Source organism: Engystomops pustulosus, chromosome 8 (assembly GCF_040894005.1).
Source record: "Engystomops pustulosus chromosome 8, aEngPut4.maternal, whole genome shotgun sequence".
NCBI classification, from domain to species: Eukaryota; Metazoa; Chordata; class Amphibia; order Anura; family Leptodactylidae; genus Engystomops; species Engystomops pustulosus.
In genome coordinates, this window is record NC_092418.1 from 72,875,474 (window position 1) to 72,894,239 (window position 18,766).

General features: G+C 42.8%; 1 protein-coding gene across 3 annotated transcripts in view; it reads right to left on the bottom strand.

The window, feature by feature from the left end:
• Positions 1–3,452: 3,452 nt before the first annotated feature.
• Positions 3,453–18,766, bottom strand: part of CDK15 (cyclin dependent kinase 15) — a 101,980-nt gene continuing 86,666 nt past the window's right edge. For all 3 annotated transcript variants that reach the window (XM_072121213.1, XM_072121215.1, XM_072121214.1), the window contains 2 exons: positions 5,214–5,334; positions 3,453–4,031 (listed from right to left, as the gene is read on the bottom strand). In XM_072121213.1, the coding sequence (XP_071977314.1) occupies positions 5,225–5,334 (110 nt within the window). In that variant the 3' untranslated portion in view covers positions 3,453–4,031; positions 5,214–5,224. The remainder of the gene's footprint in view (positions 4,032–5,213; positions 5,335–18,766) is intronic.

Here is an 18,766-nt window from a genome sequence, read left to right on the forward strand (position 1 = left end):
TGCATTCACGCTCACTCCCTTTGAGATGGGAACCCCCGTTTCTCTCAAATTAGGCTATAGCCCTAAGCATCAGTAGGGCATATCCATTACTTGTATATCTGATCTAAGCAGGATTATTTGGTTATTTATTTCCCCTGAGGAGCCTGCATGTGCTGATGTTTGATGTTTTATCTCCCTGTGGGACATACTGATTTATTAGCATCAACATCCAATTACCATGGGATATATTCCAGAAGGAATATATGGCCAACTGTAGACAGTACTGTTTCAATGTGGTTTCATCTCTTCAGTATAGTGTAGGAAACTGGTTTGGCTACTCCCCCCTAAGATAGATAAAAGTTCTTTAGTTCAATAATGCCTGGGTGTCTGTTTTATTATATATATACTCCCACCTAAGATAGATAACAGTTCTTTAGTTCAATAATGCCTGTATATATATTTAAGGGTCCACCGGGGTTTCCCGGCGATTTCCATTTTGCGCCGCACGTGATCGGATTTTGGTGCACGTGATCGGATTTTGGTGCATTGGTGCCGGTTTGCACGCGTCAGAAATCGGGGGGTGGGCCGACGGACAACCCGACGGATTCGGAGAACGCGCAAGATTTAACATTTACAATTGTGTTGCAAGACACTTAATTAGAAGAAGAAGTTGAACTCTGGTGGACCTCTGCGGGGAAGCGATGGATGGAGGAACTCAAGCGCACAATCTTTACTAATCATGCCGGACTTCATCCTCGTCGGACCGTCCGAATCGGGGATCGCGACAGGACCAGGTAAGTACATTTGCCCCAATGTTTGTGTGTATTGGCGTTTAGTCTGGTCCAGGTTCTTAGTAGACATTTGTTGACTCACTTTGACTTTATCTTGCATTTTATATACATTTTTCTATGAGTGGACGTATTATAAAATAAGGTTTTCTATGGTAATATTGGTGTCTGCTCAAAGTTTATGTACTTTCCTTAATTGTTTTCATATACAAGTAGTCTCCAAATTACAGACGACCCCTAGTTACAGACGGACCTCTCTGCCCACTGTGACCTCTGGTAAAGCTCTCTGGATGCTTTACTTTAGTCCCAGGCTGCAGTGATCAGCTTGTTTTATTGATAATCCTTGTTCACATGACAGCCAAAGACTTTGAAAATCCAATTGTCAAAACACAAAATCGTCTGGATCTACAATTATAAAATATACCTGGTCTGACATACATACAAATTCATAAAGCGCTATAAAGAGATTATTATTATTAAATTCAACTTAAGAACAAACCTAAAGAACCTATCCTGGTTGTAACCTGGGGTCTGCCTGTACATCATATAGCACTACATGTAACACAAAAATAACGGAGATCCAATCTAACGCACTGTATTATTGGGAATCTTTTAAATATACATGTAGCTCCTTTAGGAAATACCTAAAAAATACATCTATTGCCTTTAGATAACAATCCAACAATATGTCTGCAAAGAGTTTGTAATGTGCGGGGCATTTATTTAACCATAAATGCTTATCTTTTTCTATAGTGGAATTACTCCCAGCAGGTTGAGCTGTGAGTGAAGTTGCTGCAGCACATCTCTCTTATGCTCTGTCTCTGCACATCACTAATGATGCATTATGTACAGGATATCAGGCTCTTAGCCCCCACTACTTTAAGCAGCTTTTCAAGAACATTGTAATACAGTGGGAAACACGTTATTTTCTTCAGGTGTGATCAAGAGGATCCTCTGCTGCTGTCAGCGAGAAGACATTCTCCAACACACGGAGCGTCTGTCTGCAACATTCTCTCATTATCCTCAGAAAATTACTAATGAGGTAGAGGAAAAGATGGTGTCTGCTGCTTCGACCACCTGCTGGGGAGGTAATGAAGCAGTGTCTTGCTATGGTGGGGCAATCACTTTTATCTCTGGGAACCCCAATCACCATTCAAAAATGACACCTGTCACAGGGAAATATGGGAATTTTTATCTATCATTAGAGCTTTTTTGGCTGTGTCACTTCTAATCAGCCACTTAAAACTGGTAGAAATGTAAAGAAAAACTATCAGGGTGCAGGGTGAGGAAGGTTTCTTACTCTGTATTGTAACCGATGTATTGTGTTGCCATTTTACAAAATATTTCCTAAAGTTGAGGATACCAATGTTATTCTCGGGCATGAACGAGATTTTCACATTCCCTGTGCTTGCAGCTTGATGCCCAGCGCGAGATTTGAAAAGAGAGCGGGTGACGTGCCAGCCGAATAAATTATATCATGGACGGAGCCTGATGGTGCTCTTAAAGGAAACCTATCACTTTAAAATTAGCCTTCTAACCCACAAATACCTTGCACCAGCTCAGGATGAGCTGATGCCGGACCATATCTTGAATAGAAGCAGAAAACGCTGTATTCCTGGAAAAAGTGTTAGTAGCGTTATTCAAATCCCCCTTCAGCGCACCACGAAATTGGTGTTCTCTACATGTGAGCCACAGCTCGTACGCATAATTCTGTTGTGCCGGAGGGCCGGTGAAGTCACCGAGCTCTCGTGCACACTCGCGCATTCGCACCAACACCTTTTGTCGCGGTCAGCTTCCAGTGTGGCTGCGCGAACGAACGCCGAAGCCTCGTAGTATCACGAAGGCTTCGGAGAGAAGACAGTGTGCTCGCGAGTTGTAGATGAGAGCGACGCTGACGCGACGAGCGGTGGCTCACATGTAGCGAACACCAATATTGTGGTGCACCGAAGGTGGATTTGAATAGCGCTACAAACACTTTTTCCAAGAATACAGCGCTTTCTGCTTCTATTCAAGATATGGTCATCCTGAGCTGTTGCAAGGTATTTGTGGGTTAAAAGGCTAATTTTAAAGTGGTAGGTTTCCTTTAAGAGGCCACCACCACAGGCTTATTTGCATATGTTATGTTTCTCAGAAATTTGGCCATGCAGTTATAGGATAAGAAGCTTGTAACACGTGGGAGGTAAGTAATAATTATCTATCATCAGCTAATCTGATGGGAGATGTCCTTTAATTCATGACTCATGTCCAGTACTCCTAAATTTCTAACATACAGCTTTAATGTGAACCCGAATATCTGTAAACCTGCTTGATGCTTTTCTCACAGTTATTATTGCTTGAAAAGATTTTTTTCAGATCATGTTTGGGAAGTATGAAGGTGACGCCTTGTCCACCACCTGTTGTGTATTGTTTATTGATTTTTTATTGTTAGCTTTATTTTAGTATAAACACAATTTTTTGCCACAGTCTTAGCTGCAGTATCAAGTGCTTCTTTCCACTAGCGGCACTTGCCTAATCCAATTTCACAGGAATGGGGAATTCAGAGAATTAGACAATTGTTGCACTGAACAATCTAATATAATGACATATTGTACTATATGTTTAGATCTGTAACTAGTTTTAGGATCCCGTACAAGATGAAAGCATGATATTTAGCAAGTAACAACACGATTACGCCCAACAAGAAAATGTTATCATATCTAAGTTTATTGTCGATGATTTCAGCATTGTTTCATCTTCATATTTAAATATATAGCAATATGTTGCCCGCAGTACTAGTTCTAGTAAAAAGTGATTTTGGGCAGAATCATCAAAAGTGTCTGAGGTAAAACTGCTCCAGTTGCCTATGGAAACCAATCAGAGCTCAGCTTTCATTTTATAAACAGCTGGGGGAAAATTAATCTTGAGCTCTGATTGGTTGGCATGGACAACTAGAAGGGTTTTTCTCTCCGACACTTCTGATAAATCTCCCTCTATGTTATTTTGAAGAGACATCAGTATTACTTATCACCATTGTCTCTACGAGAGTCTACTCCCATAGAGTCTCTGCTATAGAGATGCAGCAAAGCTTCAGGAGAAGTAAATATTCCTGCTGTGGAGAACTGGGTGAAGCAGGGGATATCTTTCTGTATAAGGTGCAAGATTCTTCAGTTTTGTTTCAAGATGGCTTCTCTAATAAGAAGGCAGCAGGACGGGGAGGTGTGCAAAGTCGGATGGAAGGCTGGTACATTCAGACAGGTGCATACAGAGCGTGCGGCTGGCGTCCATCTAAATGAAGTAAGGAAGAAAAAGCTTTATTACCACGATCTTATGTATTCAGACTTATTAATGATCCCAGACGAGAACCTCTTAAAAAGCCTAAATCACCCGTTAAAATATTTCCTGACCAGTTTGTTGTGAATAGTGATGGGGCTCATAAAGAACAAGTCATCTATAGCAAATGAAAGACAAACACAACCAAAAACGTAATCAAGCCCGACCATTAACTTCCTGCATTTATTCCTTTGATCACCTCTACCCTCCAAGGAAAACACAAGATAACATGGATAACATAACATAGCCCTTCTATCGGTCTCCTTACTTCATGTGTTTTACTAAATAAACAGACAAACCAAGTCTTTTTACAGAAACCGCACGTCCTCTGTATTAAGTGATTCCTTATATGCAAATTTTAAATGTCATTTTTTTTTCAATCTGACAGAAATGTTGATTTTTAAAATTCCCAGTACCACATTTAACAACAGTTTAAGGCAGTTTTTATTTACTTTTATAACTAGCATGACAAAAGTTTGTGGCCTTCTGAACTGAGCTGTTGTGTAAAAGAATGTACCGAAAATTATGCAAATTATCTAAAATGTTGGCACATTATTCTTGTGTTATTATTAATTATTCAGTTTAGACTAAATTTGTCATTCAAAATTATAGATTGTGATTAATCTTGTGCATTTAAAGGGATTGTACCACATTTGGTAATGGATAGGAGAAAATAATTGGGATTGGTGGATGTCTGACTGCAGGGACCCACAAGATCACAAAAATGGACTGACGTCAATCAAGAGAATGTGGGTCCTATTCTCAATAATTCAGTGAAGCAGCAGGTCGAGAATATATAATATGTGCTCCATTCAATACTATGGGAATACATTTCTGATCATAGCGCCCATGTATATCTGGCACTTTAAAGGAAATCTGTAATCCTCTTATATTTGTTATACATGTTATCCTTTTCAAATGAACTTTTAAAATTATGCTATTGAAAATGAAGGGCTACTGGAGCAGTTCACAGAGCTCCTCTGTGCTGCAGATTCACAGGCTGTTACAGTGTGCAAGCATAACTCCTCCCTCTCACTGTGTGCTGAAACTTCCTGCATTGAGATTAGAGCAGGCAGAGGGAGGGGGAAGCCACTGCCCATGAATTTTAGGTTGCACTTGATTCAAATACAGACTCACCTCTGTAATATTCACCATGGCTTGTGATGTGCGGCTGGCTGAGAAATTTTCCGATGTGGGATATACAGATCTCGGATTTCGGGTTTAAGGCTCAACCCAGGTACAGTAAATATGGACCTCACTGAAAGAAAATAAATGTATAGTTAAGGTGGGAAGATACCACCTCATCTGCATGATGGGCTTCTCAAAGCTCACGTACCAAATATAAACCTTGCCCCTGTGCTGTTACCAAACCGTTCATGATATCGAGGCAGATATCTTTAGTAGGCCGCCCCATGAGTCCCCTGGCAACATTCAAATGGCACTGGCACAGGTTAGTGATTGCGAAAGAACTGATGGATTGGAAAACCGTAAATGGTTCAAAGGTTTGTACCTCAGGGAAAAACTCAATTTATAGTATCCCCAGCAATTTGCATTACTTCAAACTGTATGTAAAGAAAGAGTATAAGATGTTGGGAAAGAGCTATTTGATAAAGTTTTCCATTCCTCTCTATGGCACCGGGGTACTACACCATCTCTGCTTTATATTCCACAATGAGACAACACTTATGGAGTCGAGGGATGGGCGACTAGAATCCAGATCAGGGATATTGCCAATGTCATTTTGAGGGGTTGGTATATGGTTAGACAAGTCATCATTAATGAAAGGTGGAGGGAAACGTGCTATAAGTTGATGCACTGGATGATATAGATTGATAATAGATTGGTCACATGTGATGTGGCAAATGGCTCCCAGATTTCTGGCATGAGACCTGGGCTTCTTCACATTTCCAGCGATTTTTGTTGACGGTTAAAGATCACAAAATTAATAGTAGAGTTGACAAATTATCCCCAAGAATATCGAATTCACTGTGTTGGTAGTGAAGGGGAGGATGAAGAAGGGGAGGAGCAAGGGGTGGACAGGAGGATTCCTCAATGCTCGAGATTCCCAACATTAATTTTATTAAGAGCAAAGAGATGTATTCTGGCTGCAATCTAAAAGCATTACTTAACATGGATAGAACTGACACGGCACGAGACAAGGAGAGTGGGGTGAAGGCTTTTTTCTACAAGTGGAAAGTGTTTATTGAGAGTCATTTAAGCCAGAAAGAAGTCATAAGTTTGGTAACGCCTTCTCAGTATACTCAGTGGTGCTTTCAGGAAAACCTCAGAGATAGATTGGGGGTGGGGGGAGGCTTAAAATTTAATCCAACAGGTGAATGGGGGGGATTAAGATGACACATGGGGGGGGGGAGGGTAGGAGGGTTTATTTGGTTTGTGTTCATTATGTTTATTGCCTTTAATTGTGACATAACAAAACAAGATAGCATTTATCATGCACACTTCATATGTTCAGATACAAATAGGACTCGCTGCTCCCTCGTGGGGAGAGGCCTTTATCCCAAGTTGCATACAAAATGATTCGTGATTTTCTCCAAAACAAATTGGGACTTATAGTACTTGATATGTTAACGACATTGAATATATATGATGCAAATTGTACATATGTGTATGGTTGCCACTGCTCCTGTTCTATTGTTATTATGGTTTGAAAATTTTGTAAAACCAATAAAAATGTTTTATTAAAAAAAAAAATAGCTGGGTACATCAGGTGGGAAGGCTAGGAAAATAAGTAGTGCCTTCTGTGACATGTTTCAAACTCAAATAATTCTTTGTCAATAGAACTTTGTCAATTTCCAATATTTTCCTATAAAAAGGCAAAAGAATCTGAAAAAATATCAGGAAAAATAAAAGCAGAAATAAAACCAATAAAAGAATCCAATAAAATAGGAGCTCTCCTTTCAGAGACTTTGCCAATATAGGCCACCTTGCGGGCATGTGGAGACCTACAGCCATTGATGCTCCACTCGGGGAATCGGGGAAATAAACAAATATGTTTTCCAGGATGGGATAAGGAAAAAGTTGCCTCTAAGCTACTTACTACTTTCCTACTTTCCGGACTAGTCACTAGCCTCTCACTCAGATAAATCAGTTCCCTACACTTTACTGACAAGTTGCAAACACATGGAAACAGTGCTGTCTACAGTTGGGGATCTGTTGCTTGTGGAATAGATATACTGGTTTGGCTTCTATCCCATATCATAGAATTAGGCTTACTGAAAAAGTCATGCTTGAGGTTATGGGGGCTGCCTTACCCTGTAGCTAGGAGGCCATGATTTCCTGCAAAAATGAACACTCAGAGCTTCGATTAACTTTAATGTCTAGGAGATATACTTGTCAGCAAAGTTTCTAGGAATGACGGTTTCTGACTAGCTCTAAACTTTTTAAAGTAAAAATCAGTTCAACCCAGAAACTTGTGTATATTGAAGGCAGCTCATTAAGCTGGAGAAGATATTATAACGCTGTGCCGATGCAATCTGAGAATAAACTCTTCTCCCTGTCTGCCTGTCGAGGCACCTAATCTCCCATCTCCCCATTCTTAGCAGTCACTTGCATATTTATTTATTCAGAGCACGAGGATCCGGAGGTAATTAGACTGTCAGATTCACAGTTAATAAGAATTTGCCGGAGAACGAAGGCATCTTCTGCGTCTTTCACGCTCTCTTCATCTTCTATTTTTTATCTTATGTGCTTAGTGGCTTTATTTCACTTGCTGTTTCCTATGCTGTGTATTTTCTTCTCTGGGAGCTCACCGGCTTAATTAAGAGATCACTTATCTCCAAATGGTGCTCTATCTAGCTAGGGCTGTATCTAGTCCCTTATCAGCACAATGAATCTTTGGAAACAGAGACCTTTCAAGTGGCCCTTAGTCCAACTGTAGCCAATTTGGGTTACAAAATAAGAGCAACAGGATTAAATGCTAACAGTAGATCATTAAAATTAACAATAGCTGTGGGACTACATCATTATTGTCATGACCACATTCGACTTCAAGCTTCCTGTTGTTCCTCTGTAGGCTGCGGCTATGCCGACCTTTGTAAGCATTAATGATTGCATGTACTTGCATATATTTTCTTCCTGTATTGCTCAAGAAAGTATAAAAAAAGTAATGAGGTGTAAAAAGTTAAATGCAAATGCATTACTTTAACGACTGCTATATATTATTTTTAAGGCAGAATTGGACGTTGCTTATTCTGATATGCCTATGGAAGTGCATAGAAAGAAAGAAGACTGTGGGTCCATGATATGGGGGTAAAATCATTTGTATGAGCAGGACCAGCACCAGCATTGGGCATTCTTGGGCAAATGCCGGGGCCCAGAACTGCTGGGGGGGGGGGGCACATAAGGCTTTACATAAGGAATGCATGGGGGTGAGGGGGCTGTTTTAGTTTCTGAATTTTTGATGCTGCCACATGAGTTCACTGCAAAAGGGCCCACAGAGGCTCTGTCACCCAGGGGCCTATTGAAACCTGGAGCCGACCCTGTGGATGTGTGGAAGACTGAAGGGAAAACTGATAGACATTTCATTACTGAGGGGATGCTGCTGGATATTTCATTAGTTAAAGGGGTTATCCGGTTGTAAAAAATTACTGGGAGATGGTGTCGGATGGGAGCCCCTGTATACAAACCGGCACACAGAAGAGACTGACCGCGGTATGGGGCATCAGCAGTGCCGGACGAGGTAAGTACATGTTTATTATGTTTAAATAGCCCACCCCAGTCCAGCCCTAAGTGATTTTTAACACCCGGATAAACCCTGACCATCTGATAGCACCATCTGATACAGACTGTAATATAGAAGCAGTATACCTACAATATACTGCAGTACAGTGATAATGTGCTCAAACCAGTGATCAAACCCCCTACAGTTCAAGCACCCTCGGGAGTTGAATAGTTCAAAATCTAAAAAGGTTTAAAAAACATGAAAAACAAATTAACAAGTAAAATCATAAACACATCATGCTAAAATATCTAATCTATGATATATAAATACAATTATTCCCGCCAATAACCCTATAACTGAAAATAGCACCTATCAAAACCGATCAAAATGTTGTACAGTTTTCAAAATGGTATCATGGTGTCATTGCGTCCTACAAACATCACCCAGTATGAAAAAGTTATGAGTGTTAGAATATGGCAATGCAAGGTCTTTGAAATTTTTTAAAGATACTAAGACATAACTTAACTATATAAATTTGGTATATCTGCAATCATACTAATCCAAAGAATAAAGACGAGGTGTTATCTTGACCACACATTGAAAGCTGTAAAAATTAAAGTTCAGCAAAATATGGCTCAACTGTGTTTTTTTGCCAATTCCACCGCAGCTGGAATTTTTTCCAGCTTTCCATAACATGGCACAGTGCCACTAGAAAATACAACCCCTGACACTACTCCGCTTTACCAGAAAACAAGCTGGGGGTTGCTATGACAGCTGAATCAAGCATGATAAACCAGGGACACTTACTCATAGATCCAGGCACTGTGACTGTGGTAGTTTTCTTATATTTGTTATTCATAACACTCCTTTCTTCTTACAGCAGCAGAGGCAGTTTCCGCACACGGTGGGAGGGAAAAGTTGGGAATTTGCAGCAAGGAGGGGCTCTGAAAACAGCACCAGGAGCCCTTCAGAGTCATTAGCATAATTTTAAATGTTGATTTTAGAAGGAAGGAGGACATGGATAAAAAAGAAATCAAACTTTCAGGCTTGATTTTGATTTAGTAGATTTTCGTTAAAAACAAGGGAGAAAGTATTGCAGTAATATATAATAATGGCTATTACACTACTTTACCAATATGATACATGGCATAAGAAACTTGAAACATAAAACCATGCACACTTTTGTATATCCTGACTGCCGTAAATTGAAATGAACAATGATTAAAAAGTTGGATGTATTGGGAAATGGTTCCAATTAAAAATGTAGCTAATTTACAAAAAATGTTCTCAAATGTTCGCAACAACTGAGATTAAAGTAGGTGTGTACAGAGGCCTCATCTTACATTGGGAGTATATTGTACATACTGCCAACTGTCCACACAACAGAGATCTGGATATGCTGTCATTTTCTCATTAGGTGTATGTGTAAAAGATAGTGTCATGAAATATAATTAATGCAAAAATGAAGTCAGAATGGTAGTATTGGGTTGGGGTTACAGGCACTGCTGAGCTCCCGTCCCTTACCCTGAATAAGTTCTCAAAAACGAAATATGTAGGAGAAATTTCACTGGAGTGCAATGTCCACTAATGTAATAATAAATGTCCCTACCATGTTGTCTTACATAAATTTAGCATAATACCTGTATTTTTTCATTACTTTGGGACCAACACAAATCGCAAAACATAAACGCTACAGTCATAGCCAAAAGTTTTGAGAATGACACAAATATTATATTTTCACGTGATCTGTTGCCCTCTGGTTTTTATGTGTGTTTGTCAGATGTTTTTATCACATACAGAAATACAAGTGCAATTATATTATAAGTAACAAAAGCTTTTATTGACAGTTAGAATGAGTTACTGCAGCAAGTCAATATTTGCAGTGTTGACCCTTCTTCTTCAGGACCTCTGCAATTCTCCCTGGCAGCTCTCAATCAACTTCTGGACCAAATTCTGACTGATAGCCGTCCATTCTTGCACAATCAATGCTTGTCACAATTTGTTGGTTTTTGTTTGTCCACCCGTCTCCTGATGATTGACCGATTGGGATTAAGATCTGGGGAGTTTCCAGGCCATGGACCCAAAATATCTATGTTTTGTTACCTGAGCCATTTAGTTATCACCTTTGATTTATGGCAAGGTGCTCCATCATGCTGGAAAAGGCATTGTTGATCACCAAACTGCTCTTGGACGGTTGGGAGAAGTTGCTCTTGGAGGACATTCTGGTACCATTCTTTATTCATGGATGTGTTTTTAGGCAAGACTGTAAGAGAGCCGATTCCCTTGGCTGAGAAGCAACCCCACACATGAATGGTTGCAGGATGCTTTACAGTTGGCATGAGACAAGACTGGTGGTATCGCTTACCTTGTCTTCTCCGAACAAGCTGTGTTCCAGATGTTCCAAACAATCGGAAAGGGGATTCATCAGAGAAAATGACTTTACCCCAGTCCTCAGCAGTCCACTCCCTGTACCTTTTGCAGAATATCAGTCTGTCCCTGATGTTTTTTCTGGAGAGAAGTGGCTTCTTTGCTGCCCTCCTCAACACCAGGCCTTGCTCCAAGAGTCTCCGCCTCACAGTGCGTGCAGATGCACTCACACCGGCCTGCTGCCATTCCTGAGCAAGCTCTGCACTGCTGGTAGCCCTATCCCAAAGCTGAAACACTTTTAAGAGACGGTCCTGGCGCTTGCTGTTCCTTCTTGAGAGCCCTGGAGCCTTTTTGGCAACAATGGAACCTCTCTCCATGAATTTCCTTGATGATGCGATAGATTGTTGACTGAGGTGCAATCTTTCTAGCTGCGATACTCTTCCCTGTTAGGCCAGTTTTGTGCAGTGCAATGATGACTGCAAATGTTTCTTTAGAGATAACCATGGTTAACAGAACAGAAACAATGATGCCAAGCACCAGCCTCCTTTTAAAGTGTCCAGTGGTGTGATTCTTACTCAATCATGACAGATTGATCTCCAGCCCTGTCCTCATCAACACCCACACCTGTGTTACTGGATCAATCACTGAAATAATGTTAGCTGATCCTTTTAAGGCAGGCCTGCAATGAAGTTGAAGTGTTTGGGGGGAAAAAGTTCATTTTCAAAGCAAATATTGACTTTGGAATTAATTGCTGTTAAGTTGATCACTCTTTATAACATTCTGGAGTATATGCAAATTGCCATTATAAACCTCATGCAATTTGTAAAAATTTACATTTGTATCATTCTCAAAACTTTTGGCCATGACTGTAGATTATGAACACCTTGTAGATGTCATATTAGTGAAACTGAAATGAACACTTAGCCCTTGTGCACACAATCGCTGTTTCCTCATTTGATATGGATGCGAGCTCAGTTGATTACGGAGCTGTATCATGTGTTAGCGGACAGTGCAATGTTTTATTATTGTCATTTGTGTCCGGTATGGATGACAAACAGATTACAGGACCATTGTTTGTGTCACAGGTCAACATCTGCAAAAAGTTTCTATGTTCTCTCCATGTTTGCGTGGGTTTCCTCCGGGTCCTCCGGTTTCTTCCCACACTCCAAAAACATACTGGTAGGTTGATTAGGCTGTGAGCCCTATTGGGGACAGGGGCCGATTTGGCAAACTATGTGTAGTGCTGCGTAATCTGTGGCTACTATATAAATAAAGGAATTATTATTATTTGTGGCCCAGTGAGCTGCACACAGGAGGGCTTAGCAGGGCCGGATTATAGGCGGGGCTCCCGGGGCTCTAGCCCCGGGGCCCCCACCATCTTGCCCCCCCAGGGGGCCCCCACCAGATGCCACCCCCTGCGCCTCCCCTCCTGAGCCGACATCTCCCTGAAGCCCGGCCGCATCCCCGGCACAGGAGACAGCCTCCCCACCCGCCCATCTGCTTGCATGTTCAAGCTTACCGCCCCACGCCAGCCCTCCGCCTATTCCCCTGCAACGCTGAGCCACACGCCCCCCCCCCGGAAAAGTTTACCGCCTCCACACCCGCCCACACGCACGGCCATCCAAGCAGCCCGCTAGTACTCGCGCCACCCCCGCCCTCCGCAACTCCCCCCGCCGGAAAAAGCACCTGGCTGAACACTGCTCCCCTCCCCGGCCGAACAAGCAACTCCCGCCGCCCCCCGTCCGAAAAAGCACCCACCCTCAGCCACTCCACCCAATCGAACACGGTCCCCCCGCCCCCTCCGAACATGCGAACCAACCCCCCCCCCCCCCTCCGCGCCCGTACAAGCAACAGTCCGGACCGCGCAACCACCCCCCCCCCGCGCGCCCGTACAAGCAAAAGTCCGGAACGCACCAGAACCCCCCCCCCCCCGCGCCCGTGCAAGCAACAGTCCGGCCCGCGGCAGCCCCACCGACCCCCCCCCCCCCAGCGCCCGTACAAGCAACAGTCCGGCCCGCGCCCCCCCCCCACCCTGGAACACCCGTCTGACGCTACGAACAATCACCTGCAAATGTAAGTATATAAATATGTATTTGTGGGTTAAAATGTATTTGTGTGTAAATATGTAGGTGTATATATATTTATATACAGTGTATATGTGTATACACAGTGTATATGTGTATGTACAGTGTATATACAGTGTATATGTGTATGTACAGTGTATATACTCTGTATATGTGCATCTACTGTGTATATACTCTGTATATGTGCATCTACTGTGTATATACTCTGTATATGTGCATCTACTGTGTATATACTCTGTATATGTGCATCTACTGTGTATATACTCTGTATATGTGCATCTACTGCGTATATACGCTGTATATGTGCATCTACTGCGTATATACGCTGTATATGTGCATCTACTGCGTATATACTCTGTATATGTGCATCTACTGCGTATATACTCTGTATATGTGCATCTACTGCGTATATACTCTGTATATGTGCATCTACTGCGTATATACTCTGTATATGTGCATCTACTGCGTATATACTCTGTATATGTGCATCTACTGCGTATATACTCTGTATATGTGCATCTACTGCGTATATACTCTGTATATGTGCATCTACTGCGTATATACTCTGTATATGTGCATCTACTGCATATATACTCTGTATATGTGCATCTACTGCGTATATACTCTGTATATGTGCATCTACTGCGTATATACTCTGTATATGTGCATCTACTGCGTATATACTCTGTATATGTGCATCTACTGCGTATATACTCTGTATATGTGCATCTACTGCGTATATACTCTGTATATGTGCATCTACTGCATATATACTGTGTATATGTGCATCTACTGCGTATATACTGTGTATATGTGCATCTACTGCGTATATACTGTGTATATGTGCATCTACTGTGTATATACTGTGTATATGTGAATCTACTGTGTATATACTGTGTATATGTGAATCTACTGTGTATATACTGTGTATATGTGCATCTACTGTGTATATACTGTGTATATGTGAATCTACTGTGTATATACTGTGTATATACTGTGTATGGGTACATTCACACGCGGTATGCCCGCCATGCGGGTATACCGCCGTGTGCTGGATAGGAGGAGGAGGTGATCCCTTCTCCCTCCATAGAAAACAGCGGCGCATGGCCGCACACTTGTAAGAAGATAAAGCATGCTCTATCTTTTTGCGGTGTCAGCGCGGATCAGCACCCTACCGCTGCCGGCCCGCCATTGCCCTCTATGGGGACATATATGCGGCCGCAAATTTGCGACCGTATGTACGTCCCCCCAGACGGCCGTGTAAATGAGCCCTAAATATGTATATACTGTGTATAAATGTGTATATATGCATCTACTGTGTATATGCTTTGTATATATGTGTATATATGCATCTGTTGTGTATATATATATATATATATATATATATATAATATATATTTACTGTGTATATGTGTATATATGAATCTACTGTGTATATATGTATATGCTGTATTTATACACGCATAAATTTATATCAGCATATACACCTTAAAATATATGTATATATATGATGTGTGTTTTTGTATATGCTGTGTATATGGTATGTATGTATATGCTCTATACAGTGAATGTGTGTGTGTGTGGCTGTGCGGGCTGAGGTGTATGTTACATGGGACTGCATATCTGGTAGGGGTGAAGGTAGATATAAAGATGTGTTACTGGGGGCGAGGCGGCTGTATGTAGCTGTGTTACTGGGGGCGAGACGGCTGTATGTAGCGGTGTTACTGGGGGCGAGGCGGCTGTATGTAGCTGTGTTACTGGGGGCCAGGCGGCTGTATGTAGCTGTGTTACTGGGGATGAGGCGGCTGTATGTAGCTGTGTTACTGGGGGCGAGGCGGCTGTATGTAGCTGTGTTACTGGGGGCGAGACGGCTGTATGTAGCTGTGTTACTGGGGGCGAGACGGCTGTATGTAGCTGTGTTACTGGGGACGAGGCGGCTGTATGTAGCTGTGTTACTGGGGACGAAGCGGCTGTATGTAGCTGTGTTACTGGGGGCGAGACGGCTGTATGTAGCTGTGTTACTGGGGTGAGGCGGCTGTATGTAGCTGTGTTACTGGGGACGAGGCGGCTGTATGTAGCTGTGTTACTGGGTGCGAGACGGCTGTATGTAGCTGTGTTACTGGGGTGAGGCGGCTGTATGTAGCTGTGTTACTGGGGGCGAGGCGGCTGTATGTAGCTGTGTTATTGGTTATGAGTTGGCTGTATGTAGCTGTGTTACTGGGGATGAGTTGGCTGTATGTAGCTGTGTTACAGGGTATGAGGTCGCTGTATGTAGCTGTGTTATTGGTTATGAGTTGGCTGTATGTAACTGTGTTACTGGGGATGAGGCGGCTGTGTGTAGCTGTGTTACTGGGGGCGAGGCGGCTGTATGTAGCTATGTTACTGGGGATGAGGCGGCTGTGTGTAGCTGTGTTACTGGGGATGAGGCAGCTGTATGTAGCTGTGTTACTGGGTGCGAGGCGGCTATATGTAACGGTGTTACTGGGGGCGAGGCGGCTGTATGTAGCTGTGTTACTGGGGGCGAGGCGGCTGTATGTAGCTGTGTTACTGGGGGCGAGGCGGCTGTATGTAGCTGTGTTACTGGGGGCGAGGCGGCTGTATGTAGCTGTGTTACTGGGGGCGAGGTGGCTGTATGTAGCTGTGTTACTGGGGGCGAGGCGGCTGTATGTAGCTGTGTTACTGGGGGCGAGGCGGCTGTATGTAGCTGTGTTACTGGGTGCGAGGCGGCTGTATGTAGCGATGTTACTGGGGATGAGGTGGCTGTATGAAGCTGTGTTACTGGGGGCGAGGCGGCTGTATGTAGCTGTGTTACTGGGGGCGAGGCAGCTGTATGTAGCTGTGTTACTGGGGGCGAGGCGGCTGTATGTAGCTGTGTTACTGGGGGCGAGGCGGCTGTATGTAGCTGTAATTCTGGGGATGAGGCTGCTCTATGTAGCTGTGTTACTGGGGGCGAGACGGCTGTATGTAACTGTGTTACTGGGGGCGAGGCGGCTGTATGTAGCTGTGTTACTGGGGGCGAGGCGGCTGTATGTAGCTGTGTTACTGGGGGCGAGGCGGCTGTATGTAGCTGTGTTACTGGGGGCGAGGCGGCTGTATGTAGCTGTGTTACTGGGGGCGAGGCGGCTGTATGTAGCTGTGTTACTGGGGGCGAGGCGGTTGTATGTAGCTGTATTACTGGGGATGAGGCGGTAGTATGTAGCTGTGTTACTGGGGATGAAGCGGCTGTATGTAGCTGTGTTACTGGGGGCGAGGCAGCTGTATGTAGCTGTGTTACTGGGGATGAGGCGGATGTATGTAGCTGTGTTACTGGGGGCGAGGCGGCTGTATGTAGCTGTGTTACTGGGGATGAGGCGGCTGTATGTAGCTGTGTTACAGCTGGGATAGTGGAAAGTGAGCAGGAGGACGTGTTTGCATGCTACACTCAATGGGGGCCTCCACCAGATTTTGCGCCCAGGGGCCCCCACCAACCTTAATCCGGCCCTGGGGCTTAGGACAGTGGTGGCAAACCTATGGCACGGGTGCCAGAGGCAGCACTCAGAGTCCTTTCTGTGGGCACCCGGGCCATCGCCCCAGCACACCAGACAGGATTCAAAGAATCTTCCTGCAGTTCCAAGCAACTTAAAGGATGCTGCTTTCAGTTATATTTTGATACATACTTCGCTACTTGGGAATGTCGGTAGGGGGAAAATGAGTAGACAGTAGATTATCTTTGGAGGACCTCCTGCTGGCCCCACGATTCTCTGTGTACAGAGGGACACTGGAAAGAAGCTAAAATGATGAAAATTCTCCATCTTTCTACTGTGTTGCTGTCCTCAGGAGGCCAATATGATTGAAAGTTGTTGAACAGGGAGTAATAAGTTACTGCTTTAATTTTTGATTGGCACCTCGCGATAAATAAGGGGGGTTTTGGGTTGCAGTTTGGGCACTCGACTGCTAAAAGGTTTGCCATCACTGGCTTAGGATGTGATGCTACAGATGGCAGCTAGTTGACTGAGTATCTCAAGCACTATATAAGTGTTATGTGGTATCTTGCCTCCCTTTTCTCCCTAGTTTCTGGATATTTTCAGCATCATCTTTCCCGATGGATACCTTCACCTCGCCAGTTTCTCTTTTCTCTTTTGCTTCCACCTCTCTCCTCGTGTACCTCTGTATTTATATCTATTCTCTCTCTCTCTCACCATCTCTGTTCCTGTACGTCGCTGTTGCAGGCACTTTCATCTGTTCCCTTGGGGACTGGATATGTCACTGCGGGATTTGCTTGTCCGCCTCTCATACAGTGGCAGAGCCCCATGGCTTTGACAAACCTCATTTAATTGGGAGGAAGCCAGGAGGGTTTGAAAGAACTCGCATGTCTACGAAACTCCTTTTATCAGGCATAATTTAAACTCTGCATGGAAAAAAAACCTATATGTAGAAAAGAAAGTCAAACTCCCTCCTGCTGTGAAGCCCCCTCTTCTCTCTGCAGATAGGCAGGTTCATATAAGATTCTATCTTTTTATTTTTATAAAATTGTCAGTGTAGATTTACATTCTGCGGCTGTCTGAGGAGTTAAGAGGAAAGTAGATATAGCTGTCCTTCACTGTCACCGTCACTACTCAGTCTGCCGCTGTTCAATATTTACAGGAGGTAAATACACATTCCCTTTTATTTCATAAGTGGGATAATATCTCTTCATAGGAGCTAATGACAGAAAAATGTCCTTATTTTTGGGTCTCCTAACAACTTACAGTACATGGTATGAACCCTTACTATTATATCATTCAGTTCTATGCAAGTGAAAATATTATTGATGAGGACAAATACTTCTCGTTCTATAATATTTCATTACAAAATATTAGAATCACATTCAAATATAATTTCCAGCCAAAAACTGAAAAGACATTTTGTTGAAAACTAAAAGAGCAGTATTGTGTATTATATTTTACAGTTATTCCTGAGAGGAGGCAAATGCAAAACACCTACAGGGTTTGCTGGACCAAACTTATGTCACCAAAGATTGTCAGGAAATCGACATATGCCCTATATTACATATATATTTATAATATTTTATTTTATTATATGATTTGTAAAGCACTACGGAATTTGATGGCGCTATATAAATAAAGATTATTATTATTTGACAGCTAATTATGTCATTATTTGAGTCTACCGTATTTTAACTATTCAAGGGAACCTGTCACCAGAAACAATAAACAAACCTGGAAACAATATTATCGATAAGAATCTCATCTTTCAGATCACATCAGCATTAGGGTTCTTTGAATTACAGAACTGGACATACAGGCAGATAAAAAATAGTTGGGAAGTGGATGTCTATCAGCAGCTTGCATTTCCAACTACATGTTTAGCTGCCTGTATCTCCGATTCTGTAAATCACAGAACCATAAGCCTGATGTGATCTGAAAGATGAGATCCTTATCTCTAATATGACACAAAAAGCATGTTTCTAGAACAGAATATAGGAACCTCTGAAATTACACTCCTACTGCAACTACTAGACTTTACTGATCCTTGTCACAGGTGTCCCTGCGATCCAAGTCACGGATCGCGGGCCCACC